Source organism: Geotrypetes seraphini, chromosome 12 (genome assembly GCF_902459505.1).
Source record: "Geotrypetes seraphini chromosome 12, aGeoSer1.1, whole genome shotgun sequence".
NCBI lineage: Eukaryota > Metazoa > Chordata > Amphibia > Gymnophiona > Dermophiidae > Geotrypetes > Geotrypetes seraphini.
In genome coordinates this window covers 111050072-111067202 of record NC_047095.1, presented here as the reverse complement: position 1 = coordinate 111067202, position 17131 = coordinate 111050072, and the positions used below count along the sequence as shown (strand labels likewise).

Below are 17131 nucleotides of genomic sequence, written 5' to 3'. Positions count from 1 at the left end.
AAACTATCCTTCCCCTCGCTAAAAGGCATTTCCCACACAGGAAAGCTAGGGACCTCCCTCCACTTCAAAATCACTGAGCTCTGGAACAACCTTACCTCCCCTCTTCGGAACTTGAGCTCTCTCCAAGTTTTCCGCAAACATCTGAAAACCTGACTTTTCTCAAAAAATGTAAGTCTCCTTCCAACTTAGGAATCAAGGAAACTCATATCTTGGCATCCCAAGTCCTCTAAATTTTCTTCACACTTCTACCTCTAACCCTCTGTTGTAGTTCCTTCCTATTTCTCCTACTGTAAACCGCGTCGAGCTCTACGAACGTGGAGATGATGCGGTATACAAACCTAAGGATTAGATTAGATTAATGTCCCGTTCCCTTCCTTGATGACATTAAAATGTGGAAAATTTAACCACCAAAGTGTTCTTTCCCAAATATAATTATAAAGGATTTATGGGGAAAAAAATTTGGTATTCATATTCTCACATCTTATTCAGCCTTTAGAAAAATGTTGAAAACATAACTTTTTGGTAGATATCATGACTAATTCACTGTGATCTATCGCATTTTTTAGTATCTTCTGATCTGTTCAGCTTTCAGAAAATTGTCGAAGATATATTTTTGGGTAAATTTCATGATTAATTGTGATCTACAACATTGTTAGAAATTTTTGATTTGTGAACCGCACAAAACTGCAGAGTCACTGCGATATATAATAATTTATGTTATGTTAAGTCAGGCTATCGTTTACAATTTGAATATTAATACATCAATAGGCCTCATTTTTTTCTTCCAAAATCTACATGGCTTATGTACCCCTCTATGAGCCCCTCCCCACCCCGCAACGCTCCCTCACCTTCACAGGTAGGTTTGGAGAAGTCCCACTTGCCAACCTTAGTGCAGAAACTACGGCTGCTTCCCACAAGCCGGAATCCAGGGTCGCAGCGGAAATCGATCCAGGTGCCTTCCACTGGGCTGCGGCCCATCTCGTGAGCCTGCGCATGCCCATTCTCCAGCTTCAGGTACATGCGAGAGCAGGTGCGCACTGCGAGACACACAACAGATGACACCCAAGCGTTAAGGATCTCCCATCTCACCGGGCTGACCAAGATGCGAATGCTCACAAAATGGAGAACTTTTGACCACTTTGCACTTTAGACCAGTGGCTTCCAACCCTGTCCCGGAGGACCACCAGGCCAGTCGGGTTTTCAGGATAACCCTAATGCATATGCACGGAGCAGATCTGCATGCCTGTCACCTCCATTAGATGCAGATCTCTCTCATGCATATTCATTAGGGCTAACCTGAAAACCCGACTGGCCTGGTGGTCCTCTGGAACAAGGTTGGGAACCACTGCTTTAGACCACATGCACAGGTCTGTCACTGATGTGTGACCTTAGGACAGGGGTGACGGGACTAAATCGCGCGAGACAACGGCGCGAGACAACTGAGCGCAGACAACTGAGCGCAAGGTTGATGGCGCGCCGAAGAAAAGCACTATTTTAAAGGGCTCCGATGGGGGGTGTGGGGGTGAACCCCCCACTTTACTTAACAGACATCGCGCTGGCGTTGTGGGGGGTTTGGGGGGGTTGTAACCCCCCATATTATACTTAAAACTGAACTTTTTCCCTAAAAAACAGGCAAAAAGTTTGGTTTCAAGTATAATGAGGGGGTTACAACCCCCCAAACCCCCCACAACGCCAGCGCGATGTCTGTTAAGTAAAATAGGGGGGTTCCCCACCAACCCCCCCCGTCGGAACCCTTTAAAATAGTGCTTTTCTTCGGCGCGCCGTCAACCTTGCGCTCAGTTGTCAGCACGCCGTTGTCTCACGCGATTTTGTCTATGAACCTAGGACAGGGGTAGGCAATTCCGGTCCTCGAGAGCCGGAGCCAGGTCGGGTTATCAGGATAGCCACAATGAATATGTATGAGATGGATTTGCATGCACTGCCTCCTCGAGATGCAAATCTATCTCATGCATATTTATTGTGGATAGCCTGAAAACCTGACCTGGCTCCGGCTTTCGAGGACCGGAATTGCCTATCCCTGCCTTAGGACAAATCACTTTTTATTTCCAGATTCCTAAAGGTAGAGTTCAGCCTCTGTCGCTCATTCCCTGTATATTTATTTATTTTTAAAATTTTTATACCATTTAAAACTAAACGGTTTGCATACTTTACCTACATAGAGTTATAAAAAAAACATAATTAGACAAACAAATAATCCTCAGAGAACATAGCTTCAAAATAACACCAAAGGCTTATACAAAGGGCTCCTTTCGCTCGCACATTTTTAGCGCATGCTAACCCCCGCGCTAGCCGAAAAACTAACGCGGCTTTGTAAAAGGAAACCAAAGGGTCATGAGTGATTCATCGGTTCATAGCAACGGCGCGAAAGACAAAGAGCGCCCAGACAATTGAGCGCAGCGCGGAGGCGCGCACCGCTCAAAATGACTGTTTTTAGGGCTCCGACGGGGGGTTTTGTTGGGGAACCCCCTCCACTTTACTTAATAGACATCGCGCCGGCATTATGGGGGGTTGTAACCCTCCACATTTTACTGTAAACTTAACTTTTTCCCTAAAAACAGGGAAAAAGTTACGTTTTCAGTAAAATGTGGGGGGTTACAACCCCCCACAACACCCACAACGCTCCCACAACGCGGCGCAATGTCTATTAAGTAAAGTGGGGGGGGTTCCCCCCCACGCCCCCCATCGGAGCCCTAAAAACAGTCATTTTGAGCGGCGCGCGCCTCCGCACTGCGCGGAATTGTCTGGGCGCGCCTTTGTCCCGGCGCGCTTTTGACCTGACACCGATTCATTAACAACACTAAAAAAAATTATTGACTAAAAAAAGGCATCTACAAATACAGTGGTGCCTCGCATAACGAACGCCTCGCACAGCGAACGCTGCGCACAACGAACTTCATGTCTTGCTTCCTACAACGAACTTCGTTTCACACAACGAAGTCGCCCGAGCTGCATCCTTCCGCGCAGGCACTGCGCTTAACTGCCCTCTCTCCGCCTGGCTCCCTGTGCAGTGGCGGACCGTCGGCTCGCAGGGGCCCGGCGCCTACTGCTGATGCGTTGGGGGGGCGGAGCTACTCTCGCCGCTTCCCCGATGCTAGAAAAATACAGTAACAGCTTTGTTCTCTCTCACCATTGGCAATCTGTTTACATATTGAAAGAAACAGGAAAACAAAAGCTTATCCATTTAGACCATTTTGTAATAAGTATAAACTAGTATTATAGACAGAATGATCTGCCCAAGGAAATGGACAACATTTTCAACCATGCAGGCATTTAAAAAATGAACAGTCAAGTCCCAGTTTTTGCCGCTGAGACTCTGCCCTCTCTCACTGTAAAATTAGACTCTACTTAGTCTGTCTTTAAATTTAAAAAATGTGTGTTGTTTTAAAAAACAATTATGTTTTTAGATGTATCTAAATAAACATAATAACAAAAAATGTATCTTTTTTTATGTCATCTTAGCATATTTTATGCTGCAGAACGAATTATTTTTTTTAACATGTATTGTTATGGGAAAACGCGTTTCACATAACGAACTTTTCGCATAACAAACTTGCTCCTGGAACGAATTAAGTTCGTTGTGTGAGGCACCACTGTAATTGCATCTTGAGTAATTTTCTAAAACTACCCTTTTCACGGCATTTTCGTATTTGGCCCACAAGGGAGTTCCATATTTTAACCCCCGCACAGCAGAATGTCATTTTACCAGTCTGTACTGTATATCCTTTAGGACAGAGGTAGGCAACTCCGGTCCTCGAGAGCCGTATTCCAGTCGGGTTTTCAGGATTTCCCCAATGAATATGCATTGAAAGCAGTGCATGCAAATAGATCTCATGCAGATTCATTGGGGAAATCCTGAAAACCCGACTGGAATACGGCTCTCGAGGACCGGAGTTCCCTACCCCTGCTTTAGGATGAATCACTTTATATCCTTATACTTTGGCTCTAATCTCCAGCTCCTTTTACTACGGTGCGCTAGCGTTTTTAGCGCACATAGGAAATTACCGCGCGCTACATTTCTAGAGCCAACGCCAGCTCAATGCTGGCGTTAAGGTTTAGCGCGCGGGGCAATATAGCGCACCTTAGTAAAAAGCCCTTTGTGTGACTTCAGGATGTGTCACTTTACTGCAGGGATCTCAAAGTCCCTCCTTGAGGGCCGCAATCCAGTCGGGTTTTCAGGATTTCCCCAATGAATATGCATTGAAAGCAGGGCATGCACATAGATCTCATGAATATTCATTAGGGAAATCCTGAAAACCCGACTGGAATACGGCTCTCGAGGAGGGACTTTGAAACCCCTGCTTTACTGGTAACTCTGTAAAAAGCTACCGACTTTTTGGTGGCAAGAACATATGTAAATGACAATATTCTAGTGATTTACATGCCTAAGTGGCCACAGAAATGACTTCTTATAGGGGATGCTATTTGTTACATTTGGGTGGCATACACATTGCGAGCAGAGGCGTAGCCATAGCTTAATTTTCAGGTGAGCCTGGAAGTGGACTGGATGGGTACGGACTGTACATTTCCTCTCCGCCTGCTATCCCTCTCCCCCCACCAAATGGTTAAAATAAATAAATAAATAAAATCTTGGCTGGTGGGATCCTGAAGCCCTGCCAGCTGATTGGTCCTCTTTGGTGTCCACCCTCCCTCCCAAATCTGTTTCAAACCCAGGACAGTGCTTCCAGGTGCCAATACCAACAGTCCCCAGGGGCCATCGGTGTTAGCAGCTGGAAGTGTGTCATCAACTGTCTTAGGCTTAAATAAGTTGTTTTTTTTTTGGGGGGGGGTGGAGAGAATTCCTCACCTGGAAGGGCTTTGTCATCCCCAACTGCAATGCTGACCACGTGGGCTGCCGCTGGGTATGCCTCTGCCCGCCCAGGTCCACCTGTTGCCGCACATGTTCCGGCACACTGGTTTTCAGTCGGCCTTGTACATGTGGTGAATATGGACAGAGTATGACACATATATGACAATTTTATAATTCACATGCATTCTGGCTGACATCTAGGCATGAGAATTTATACCGGCCTAAAATATAGACGTGTTTTTTTTGTCACTGGTGTTAGTATTAAAAACTAGGCTGTTTGAACAAGTGTTCCTTCTATAAACTGTGGTCTTAATTTTATGTTTACATGAACCGTGCAACAAGGTATTAATTGCATATACACAAGGCCAAAAACACAATATGTCAAGGATGGAAAAAGCTTCAGATACAAGCCCTTCCCATCATCCACAAATGATAATATCAAGGCTAAAACCTTGATATTATATATTTAACTTAGGCACGGGTCCATGCGAATGTGTGATTTATTTCTGTTAATTGGATTTTCACTATATCTTTTACGTTTGACATGCTCTCTGCCCGTGTTTATTTTTTAACTTTTTAGTTGCTTTGGTTGCAGTAAGTCTTTGACGTTAACTGTATAATTTTCATTGTCACGTAATCGTATGTTATTTTGTCTTATGTATGTATGATTTTAGAAAACTGTTAAAGACTCAACTCTTTGATAGGCTGGTATCTTAATACATTCTGCTTCATTTTTTTCAATCAAGTTCCTTATGTTCAACTTGATGTATTTGATCTGTTCTATGTATTACTTCTTTCCCTGCCATGCCGGTATTTTCTGCATTATATTGTAAATGCTTTCTGTCTTTATCTGTTTTTAAGTCCATTATTCTAATTTGTATTTTATCTGGATCCCATGTATTAGCTCACCTTGTTGTGAATCGCCTAGAACTTTTTCGGCATGGCGGTATATAAGAATAAAATTATTATTATTTTTTGAGATTCTGTATGGAATGTTGCTACTCTTTGGGGTTCTAGAATCTTGTTACTCTCCCGGATTCCGGAATCTTGCTATTCTTTGTGATTCTGAATGGAATGTTGCTACTCTTTGGGATTCTAGAATCTTGTTACTCTCCGGGATTCCGGAATCTTGCTATTCTTTGTGATTCTGAATGGAATGTTGCTACTCTTTGGGGTTCTAGAATCTTGTTACTCTCCGGGATTCCGGAATCTTGCTATTCTTTGTGATTCTGAATGGAATGTTGCTACTCTTTGGGATTCTAGAATCTTGTTACTCTCTGGGATTCTGGAATCTTGATAGGCTGCTATCTTAATGCATTCTGCTTCATTTTTTCAATCAAGTTCCTTATGTTCAACTTGATGTATTTGATCTGTTCTATGTATTACTTCTTTCCCTGCCATTATATTGTAAATGCTTTCTGTCTTTATCTGTTTTTAAGTCCATTATTCTAATTTGTATTTTATCTGGATCCCATGTATTAGCTCACCTTGTTGTGAATCGCCTAGAACTTTTTCGGCATGGCGGTATATAAGAATAAAATTATTATTATTTTTTGAGATTCTGTATGGAATGTTGCTACTCTTTGGGGTTCTAGAATCTTGTTACTCTCCAGGATTCCGGAATCTTGCTATTCTTTGTGATTCTGAATGGAATGTTGCTACTCTTTGGGATTCTAGAGTCTTGTTACTCTCTGGGATTCTGGAATCTTGATAGGCTGCTATCTTAATGCATTCTGCTTCATTTTTTCAATCAAGTTCCTTATATTCAACTTGATGTATTTGATCTGTTCTATGTATTACTTCTTTCCCTGCCATTATATTGTAAATGCTTTCTGTCTTTATCTGTTTTTAAGTCCATTATTCTAATTTGTATTTTATCTGTATCCAATATATTAGCTCACCTTGTTGTGAACCGCCTAGAACTTTTTCGGCATGGCGGTATATAAGAATAAAATTGTTATTATTATTATTATTTTATTCTTACCCGCCTAGAATTGCAAGACAGGCGGGCTATACATTTTTAAATAAAACAAAACTAAATAAATATTCCATGAAAAAAAGCAGGTGCGTACTTTTCTTTACAAAACAGACTTGAAACAAGTGCGTGCTTAGCCTCATATCCTAGGCGCCCTTTTATTGAATTGGCCTCTCGAAACCAGTGTTTCTCAAACTGTTTTTAGTTCAGGCACACTAAACGGAGCAAATGTTTTTCGTGGCACCCTATCCCCCTCTTTTACTAAGGTGCGCTAACCGATTAGTGTGCAATAATTGAATTAGTGCACGCTAAACGCTAACTTGTTCATAGACTAACATGCATGCATTAGCGTTTAGTGCGCGCTAATCGCTAACTTGTTCATAGATTAACATGCATGCATTAGCGTTTAGCACGCGCTAATCATTAACTTGTTCATAGACTAACATGCATGCTTTAGTGTTTAGCGCACGCTAATCGCAAAACTTGTTCATAGACTAACGTGCTTGCTTTAGCGTTTATCGCGCGCTAATCGCTAACTTTTTCATAGACTAACGTGCATGCGTTAGCATTTAGCGCACGCTAATCGCTAAACTTGTTCATAGACTAACGTGCTTGCATTAGCGTTTAGCGCGCACTAATCGCTAACTTGTTCATAGACTAACGTGCATGTGTTAGTGTTTAGCGCTCGCTAATCGCTAACTTGTTCATAGATTAACATGCATGCATTAGCGTTTAGCGCTCGCTAATCGGTTAGCACACCTTTTGTGTGTCTTCTGCAAAACATCCACACTCAGATTTGGACATCATATCGAAAATGCCCCTCAAGCACCCCCTTACATAATGGAGTTTATGCATCCTGCTAGCACTTACACATGTAAGCAGTGGCATAGCGAGGATGGGAGGGACCCGGGGCAGTGGTGCACCCCCTTGCCCTCTTCTATACCCCCCGCTCCTTCCCCACCCCCTCCTGCCGTGCATGTTCTCTTTCCCTTTACCTGTTTAGCTTCCCCAGCATGCTTGATAAAATATCCACATTTATGCGTGTAACTGGCACATTTTTGGGGCAGCCATTTACACCAGCCATAGATACAGTACAAATGGTCACCCTTAAAATTGGGCGCATAACTTGAGTATGTACACTACACTTCTCCCTCCATATTCGCGGTTTCAGCAATCGTGGTTTCTATTATTCACAGTTTTTAGCTTGCTGGCTCCTCCCCCCAAATTACATTAGCTTGCATAGAGAAATCGCTGATTCCAAGCGTTTACAGAGAAAATCGCTGATTCCCAGCACTTTCTTCACCGTGTTTTCCCTCTCCTTCAGGAACAGGCCAGGTCTCCCACCATGTTATTCGCGGTTTCACCATATTCACGATGATTTTTAACAGAAAACAGCGAATAACATATGAAAAAGTTATTTGCGGATTTTCTGTATTTGTGGTTCTGTTAATCCCCTATCACAGCAAATACGGAGGGAGAAGTGTATTATTCTATAACAGATTTGATGTGCAAACGTGTTGCCATGGAATACGAGCTGAGCACCCAAATTGCAGGCACCTAAATCTTTAGTGCAGGAGCCACCGACTATCCCCACAGACTGACCAACCAATAGGTGGTGCTGTGGGTGGAGCTCAGAGCTTTCGAGCTGTCCTAAATTAGACCCCATAGCTGTGCGTATTAGGGTTCACCCAGACATGTCCCCTTTTTAGAGGACTGTCCGGACGGCTTTTCAAATCCCGGCACTTTGCCCAGGTTTTGAAAAGCATTGAGATCGGGACCGCGTCTGGAGGGCATCTGTGCACGTGCGGATGAGACATGGTGCCATCACAAAAAACAACGAACAGACTGCAGATAATGTACAAGATGTAGGCGTTGTTTATTAGTAAATGCAGTAACATATACAACCTTATAGCCAACCAAGGGACCCGACACGGTCCGTGTTTCGGATAACACGCCTTCCTCAGGGGTCCATGGTGGTTAAGGTATAAAGCAAACTGCATAAAAGATAATAAACACACGCAAATCACGATCAAATGGAGTCAAGCATTTGCGCATGAGCAGATGCCTTTCAGACGTGAACCCGAAGAGATGAGGTTTGTGTGGGGTCGGGGCTGGGGGAGCGGAACAAGGCAGAATGGGGAGGGGCCAAGTGCAGAACAGGGCAGAGCCACGTATCTTCTTGTTTTTAAGGCAAAATCTAGTAACCCTAGTTTGTGTTCTGGCGCTAAATATTGGGCCGCTATTTCTATAACTATTTTTTTTCTTAATCTGGTCTCCCAAGTGGCCTCCTCCCCCACCGAAAAGACCCCTCCTTCCCTGCCCCCTTCCCTCACCCCATGTGCTTCATTTCAAGACCAGATGATTGTGTGCAACATCCTTCTCTGGCTGGAAGTTTCAGGTTTCAGGTTTATTTAAAAATTTGATATACCGCCTTATCAAAATTCAAAGCGGTTTTACATAATATATAAAAACAAAGAGTAGAAAAGCATACATTAAAAACAAATTATAATTATTAAAACAGACAGACAAACACATAGACGAACATTAACTTACCGAAACAAAATGAAAAAGGGTAGAAATACATTTGTGTAATGAAAAAGAGAGGATCAAAACAAAAGGGAGGGAACAAAAAATAAATAATCTAGCACTTTGTAGAAAAAAGTTCCATTACAGTCCTTAGAAGGACTATTATACTCCAAATGCGTCTTTAAAAAGAAAGGCCTTCAAGCTACTTTTAAATTTATCAAGTGATGAACTTTCTCTTATATAATTTGGTGCTGAGTTCCAGACAGTAGGGGCCGTCACAGAAAAGATATTAGTACGCATGGTGCCAATGTGTCTTAAAGAGGGAATGGATAACAGGTTTTGATTAGAAGAACGTAATGTGCGATGGAGGTTGTGGGGGATTAATAACCTGTTGATGAAATCAGGTAGACCGGAAGCTATGGTTTTATGTATCAGTAACATTCTTTTATAAGTAATTTGATGATCTATGGGAAGCCAATGGGCGTTAATCAAAAGTGATGTGACGATCGAATTTTCGAGCTTTTGAAATGATTTTAATGGCAGTATTTTGAATAATTTGGAGGCGTTTTATTTCTTTCTTAGTGATGCCTTCATATAATGCATTGCTATAGTCTAGACGTGAAATGACTAGCGAATGAATAAGAGTATTTCAAGAAGTTTGGTCTAATAACGTAGAAAGAGATCTAATCATTCGGAGGCGGTAAAAACATTTCTTGACTACTGAACTTATATGATCATGGAACGAGAATTTCCCGTCAAGAATAACTCCAAGAAGTTTAATAGAAGTAACTATTTGAACAGGAACAGAATTTATTGTCATACTCCTCAGGTTTGAGCACTCACAGCAGCGGCTGGGAAGGTGAGGTTCTGTCCAGGTGCCATTAGCAAGACATTTCCTTACTTTGGGTCCCACGATCTCCCGGTCACCACGACATACGTACTCAATCTCATAATCGAGAGGCAGGAATTCTACATCACGAACCTGCTCTGGGGTGAGACCCCGGTATCTAATACCACCTTCCCGAGGAGGGTGGATAATCCTGCAACCTGGAAAGAAAAAGACAAGAATATTAGTTGGATAAACTGAGACCCCAGTTAACATTACTCCCCCCAAGTGTCATTTAAGGATCTTAGCACAGTGGTTCTTAAACCTGTCCTGGGGAGACCCCCCAGCCAGTCAAGTTTTCAAGAGATCCCTAATGAATAGGCATGAGGCAGATTTGCATGTGCAAATCGTTGATGCGACTAAACCGTGCGAGACATTGCCACGCCGACAATCGCGCACAGGACTTCTGCGCGCCACATTAAAAGTGTTCTTGTTAGCGCTCAGAGGGGGGAGGGGCGTTTAAACTGACAAGTGTTTGTTCTCACTTTGGGGGGGGGGGGTGGCACTACACCAAAAACCGAAGGAAAATGGCAGTTTACGGTGTAATGGGGGCATACCTCCCCCACACCCCTCCAAGGAAGCGCAAACACTTGTCAATTTACTGACCCCCCGGACCCCCCCTCACAGCGGTAACAGGAACACTTTGAACACGGCACGCTGAAGTCCTGTGTGGGATTGTCGGCGCCCAATATCCCGCGCGCTTTCATTACAGAACCATGCAAATCTGCCTCATGCTTATTCATTAGGGATATCTTGAAAACCTGACTGGCTAAGACACTTAAAAGACCCTTGGGGGAGCAATGTTAACTTATTCTGTATTATATGTGACACCGAGATATGTACAGTTCCTAAACGACAGTTGTTCACTATACACCGTTGGGTTAGAAATATTTTGCATTATCTATGACAAAGAAAAATGGGGAGACCCAATGATCCACAGTGAAAGCAATCCACCGATGAAAACAAAAACAAAAACTGTGGATACAGATGTTCTGGAGATAATTTATTAAACACTGACATATAAAACCATGAAAATTCAATTAAAACAGTACAATGATAAAAAATACTGTGATCAAAATCCAACCGGACCGAACACGCCTTCCTCAGGGGTCCAATGGTTTGCAACCTCACATATAAAGAATTGGACTGAAAACAGTCTATTGTCTTTAAACGTGTGAGCAAAGAACACCGCAGACAAGCTGAAGTAGCAAAAAAAAAAAAAAAAAAAAAAGAATTTTCATGGTTTTATATGTCAGTGTTTAATAAATTATCTCCAGAACATCTGTATCCATAGTTTTTGCATTATCTATGACACCATAATATGTCCTGTTTTCTTTTTGTTATTGATTCATTGTACACTACTTTGAATTGACTTTCTAGTCATTTATTTATTTAAAACATTTCTATGCCGTTTAGAACTAAACAGTTTACATAATTTACATACATAAAATTATTTTTTTAAAAACCATAATAAAAGCAGCCACACAAACAATCCTCTGAGACCACATCTACAAACTAACACCAAGGCGTATATAAAAAGATCATGAATAATTCATCAGCTATGCCAGAGAAGACAATCATTGGCTCGAAAAAGGCGTCTGCAAAATAATTGCGTCTTGAGTAGTTTCCTAAACGAACCCTTTTCACGGCAGTTTCGTATTTGGCCCACAAGGGAGTTCCATATTTTAACTCCTGCACAGCAGAAAGTCATTTGACCAGACTCCACAAGCCTCAGGTGAGCATTCGTTTTCAGTGAAGCTAAACTCTCAGAACGGAACCATCTGTTTGGCGAATAATTTTCTGTTTATTTTTATATAAAATATATTTTTATATAAAATTTAAGAGCCAACTTAAGAGCTTTCTTTTTAAAGATGCGTTCAATATCTAATTGAAATGTTCATTTGCTCTTTCGTTATTTGCTCTTTTATTTATTTTTATCTTTAACTACCGTACTTATTTGTCCTCCTATTCTTATTTTGTTTTACCTTTAATTGTTGATTCTTTCCTATCTAAAATTGTATCTCTACCCCTCCTGTCCTATTGTATGCTTGTTCTGTTTTTAATTAGTTTGTTTTAATTAGTTTGTTTTTGTGATTTATACCCTTGTTAATGCTATTGTCTATTTTATGTCTATTTTAGAAATTTATTTTACCATGTGTACATCGCTTAGTATTTGGAATAGGCGATTAATCAAATAATAAATAAACTTGAAACTTGATATACATCCAGGACGGGGTGGGGGGATTTTTTTTATTTTTGGTTTATTTCTTGATTAAATTGGTGGAAGGGAGGGGAGGGATATTTTTCTTCTGTATTGTTATTGATGGAATTTAAGCGCTTACGTTGATTATTAATGTTTATATCATTCATGGCACTCTGTATTAAGTTTTGAAAATTAATAAAGATTATTAAAAAATAAACAATCCTGGTACGATTCCGTACAAGAATTGATGGCAAATCACTACTGCTTTATTTTGTATTCTGAAAACATCTGGTAGCCGGTGCAGTTGTTGGAAATAAGACGAAAAGCGGCCGCATTTCGACAATCCCAGGATCAATCTTGCTGCTGCGTTTTGTGCAACCTGCAATGCCCTGCATGGTATACAAATTTACGATAAAGACAAAAACGCATGCGGTTGCTTTGTCCAGTTAAGTGCTAAATATTGGCACTTTACCAGCCAAGCGCTGACTCCATCCCTGGAACGCCCAAATAAGAGCCCGCTTCATGATGGATGCAAACCAGACATTTTCAGTGGCTCTACCCAGTTAAGTGCCGGTTGAATATGACTGATGAACTCTAAACAAGCGATTTATCCAGCCAGGAACCATTTGAATATCGATCCCATAGATTTTTTTTTTTTTTTTAAGTGCTCATTTCAGCCAGGGCTTTACATGAGAAAGTAAGGGAGTAAGAACCCTTAATCCCTTGCTTATTCCACCTCAAAAATGAAAGAAATAATTTGAAGCCTCACCATTTAATTGGCAGAACTTTTATGCCGAGGTTTGTACACTTTATACAACAGCACACTGAAAAACCTGTGGTAACCCAATTCTTAAATTTATCACAAAACAACCACTGGTAAAAATAGAAATGCACCTAAAGGTGTTCCTTTTGCTAGGGTAACAAGCCTCAGATGTGGAGCTGTTTATTCACTTCGGATTCTCTTGTAGAGGTGATTTTTTTTCACCTGCTCTTTTGTTTTTCGACGTCACTGGCTTGAACCCACCCTACCCCTCACTAAATTTCTATATTTATTTTGTTATTTTTATTGACTTAGGGCTCCTTTTCTCAAGCCGTGCTGGCGGTTTAATGCGCGTAATACCGCGTGCTAAACTGCCGGCCGCGCTAGCTGCTAACGCCTCTCTTGAGCAGGTGGTAGTTTTTAGGCCAGCGCGGAGGTTAACACGTGATGAAAAGTCGCACGTGTTAATCTTGCTAGTTCAGCTTGATAAAAGGAGCCCTTATCTAAGATAATAAAACCCTAAGCGTGCATGCGCACTCCCACCTGCGTGTTCCGTTTTCCAAGGGCAAGAGTGCGCATGCGCGCTTCTACTCCCTTCCTCCCTCACTGTAACTTCGCCACCGTCGTGGCCCCCTCCCCTGCGCACACGAGAATCTCTCTCTCTCTCTCTCTCTCTCCTCCGAGGCGGACGTCGGCCTTGGTGGCTGTCGGCGGCTGAGCCCGGTGCCAGTGTAGATGGCTGAAGCCTGGCTGGAGGAGGACGAGGAGGAGCTGCGAGAGCTCCGCAGAGGCAGGAGGTGATGGATTCGGGGGAGGGAGTGGGAGAAGGGAGAGATGTTGGACTCAAGTGAGGAAAGGAGAGAGAGACAGAGACAGATGGATGAGAGGGACAGAGGGGCTACTAGGGGGACCAGGAGAGATGGTAGGGGATAGGGAGAGATAGACTTCATGGAGTGTGGAGGGGGCAGAAGAGAGGGATGGTCTTGGGGAAGGACAGAGGGGGACAGGAAAGGGAAAGATGGCAAAAGGGGTGAAACAGGGTCAGAGAGAGATGGTAGAGGGTGTGAAAGGGGGAAGGGAGAGATGGAAATGGTAGGACCACTGCTGTTTTGGGGCACTGAGGGAGGAAAGGTTGGTACGTCAGGACTGCTGCTGCCGCGTTGGGTAAGTAAAGACCCTGTCAGGTGATAAATGCAATGGAGGATCTATGAGGGCCAAAAGGGTACAATGGAAATGGTGAAAGGTGAGGTAGTGGGACTGAGATCAGTGGGAGGCAGGGTCTGGGCATGATAGAGGCGGGGCATCGGTGGGGTCAGAGTCAGGGTCAGGGTATAGGTGGGGCTATTCTAGTACCCGTTGTTGTAACGAATGTAATGAGCTAAAACACTAGAACAGAACCAGCAGATGAATGTAAAGTTTAAATGAATAAAATCACTGGCACTTATCTTAAGAAAGTGCTCTTGCGCTTAAAAGTGCTTTTGATTCGTGCTCCAGATCTACGGAGCTTAAGCTGTTGCTTGTTTTCCTATTCTTAGTTCAACCGCCAACGCAGCCAGCGTTTCGCGGGGGCCAAACAACACTCGCGCTGGGTCAGGGAAATATTTAAGTCTCTCCTGTTGCTCAGAATCGGCAGGAATAAATATTTCCCCGACGCCCCTCCCATGCCACCCTTGCCCTTCCCCTAGCCCATGACGGCAAGACCCCCACCCCGAATGTCCAGGTAAGCTACCTTTGTACCTGCTTGTCCAACAGTGGTTGGCGAGGGCAGGAGCACAGCCTCTCATTCCTGCCCCTTACAGCAGCTCTTCAAAATGGTTGCCACAACCTGCCCCCGCTACTGGACCACTAGGGTCAAAGGTAGGCCTGGGGGCCCAACTGGACATTGGGGAGGGGGTTGTTGTAAGGTTACCAGACGTCCGGATTTCCCCATGTCCGGGCGGCTTTTCAAAATCCGGCACTTTTCCGGTTTCTGAAAAGCAGTGTTGGGCAGGGAGGAAATCTGTGCCTCTCTCCCTGCCCGACAAGAGTAGTCAGCGGGGGGCGAGATTAGGGCAGGGATGGGCAGAACTAGGTGGGCCTGGGGGTACGGATTTTCCAAAAGGAAAATCTGGTAACCCTAGGTTGTTGTCATGGGCTGGGGGCTGGGTAAAGGGGGACCAGACCTGCATAACCTTGTGATCCCCTGACCATCCCCCCCTCCAGATCATGCACCCTTACCTTCCCCCCAGCCCACGACAACAACCATCCCTGGAAAGCTGTCCCCTGAGCCTACCTTTGTCCCTGGTGGTCCAGCGGGAGACAGTGGGGGCAGTACCTCAAGCTACCACACAAGGTCTAAGCAGCCATTTTGAAGCGCAACCACAAGGAGCGAGGAGTCTGCGCTCCTGTCCCCGCCAACCCCTGCTGAACCACAAGGGCCAAAGGTAAACCTGGAGGGGCCTACCTGCACATTAGGGGGTGGGGGGGGAGCATAGCCAGAGAGAGTTGAGAGGGAAGCATTCCGTATTTCTTAGTGAATAAATCAACAGTATTGGCTTGTTCATCTCTTCTGTATTTCTTAAAATTTGAATTTTAAAAATACTACCTGAGAATCTGGGAAATCCAAAAATCTAGACTGACCAACTCCCTAGGGCTACCAGGTTTCCTTTTTACAAAAAAGAGGACACCCGTTCCATCCCAGCTCCCCCTGCTTTGTCCTCAACTCCGCCTCCACACGAACCGCATGTCTCCTTCCCCGAGCTCAGGGCCGTGTCTGGATGCCCTCTGTGCATACGCGGACATCAGTGCGATGACATCACGCGCATGTACATGATGTCATCGCATTGACGTCCACGCTTGCGCAGAGGACATCCAAACTAGAGAATGACACGGTGACAAAATTCATCACCTTTCACGTCCCCGCGGATAACCGCGGTAAACCATCTTCATGTCATTCTTTAAAGAGAAAGGGAAGAATCAGAGTATGAATGGCCACAACCACTGACCCGCAAGCTTTGCTTTGAAGAATGCTGGTGTAGAAAGACTAAGGATGAAATAGACACTAGAAAATGACATGGGATTATTTCCCGCAGTTATCCACGGGGACGGGATTGGTGATGAATTTTGTCACCGTGTCATTCTCTAATCCAAACACAGCCTCGAGCTCAGGGGCCTTCCAAAACCTGAACAAACTGCCGGGTTTTGGAAATCCCTCCGGGTACCCAGAGAGTCCTCAGAAAAGAGGACATGTCCAGGTTTTCCTGGACCTCTGGTAACCTTACAAATCCTCAAGCAGCCTGAATTTTTGGACTTGTAATGTATTTGTCACAAGTTAAGTACCTGCAGTGCTGTTTTGTATGATGGTACTACATCGAGTCTGAGCAAGAAGATAAAGGAGGGTTACAGTTTTTATCCACCAAGACATGGTCCTCTAGGGAAGAAAGAGATGACAATAAATCACAAGTTTTCAGTCCTCTGCAAATACAGGTCTATAACACCAAGAGAGATATGACAGTAACAGGTTTTAATTATAAATTGCTTTGAGTTGTGTAAGAGAGACAAGTAATAAGTTGAAACAAATGAAAGAGTACTGAATTCTGCACATAATAATCTACAAAACAGATCAACAAGTAACGAAGGGAAGTCCGATTTCTTAAAACAATCACCAGATATGGCCACAGGCTGCGTCAGGGGTAAAAACTGCAGTGGGAGCTGGTCAGACCTTCTTTTACACCGACAGCATTTCAACCTCGCAGGCCACGGGCGATGGATACGGCTTCTCTTCGCTACTTGTTGATCTGTATCACCAGAAATGATGTGAGAGAGTTGTGAAAAATCAGTTGAGCAAATACGAGAAAAAGCCAAGAAACGCAATTCACAGAAAGGCCCCATGATGGCAGCACAGTGTCACAAGCCATAAAACTCAGGCTTTAACTGGGTAAAGCACTCATGGGCAGCCTTCGCCCTGTAAGTCA

The 17131-nt window shown here is 43.5% G+C and overlaps 1 protein-coding gene across 1 annotated transcript in view; it reads right to left on the bottom strand.

Moving 5' to 3' along the window:
* Positions 1–17131, bottom strand: part of LOC117346299 (gamma-aminobutyric acid type B receptor subunit 1-like) — a 177281-nt gene that overhangs the window by 16275 nt on the left and 143875 nt on the right. The window contains exons 4-6 of the mRNA XM_033915699.1: positions 16497–16587; positions 10173–10376; positions 809–1037 (exon numbers count right to left, since the gene is read on the bottom strand). Coding sequence (XP_033771590.1) covers positions 809–1037; positions 10173–10376; positions 16497–16587 — 524 coding nt within the window. The remainder of the gene's footprint in view (positions 1–808; positions 1038–10172; positions 10377–16496; positions 16588–17131) is intronic.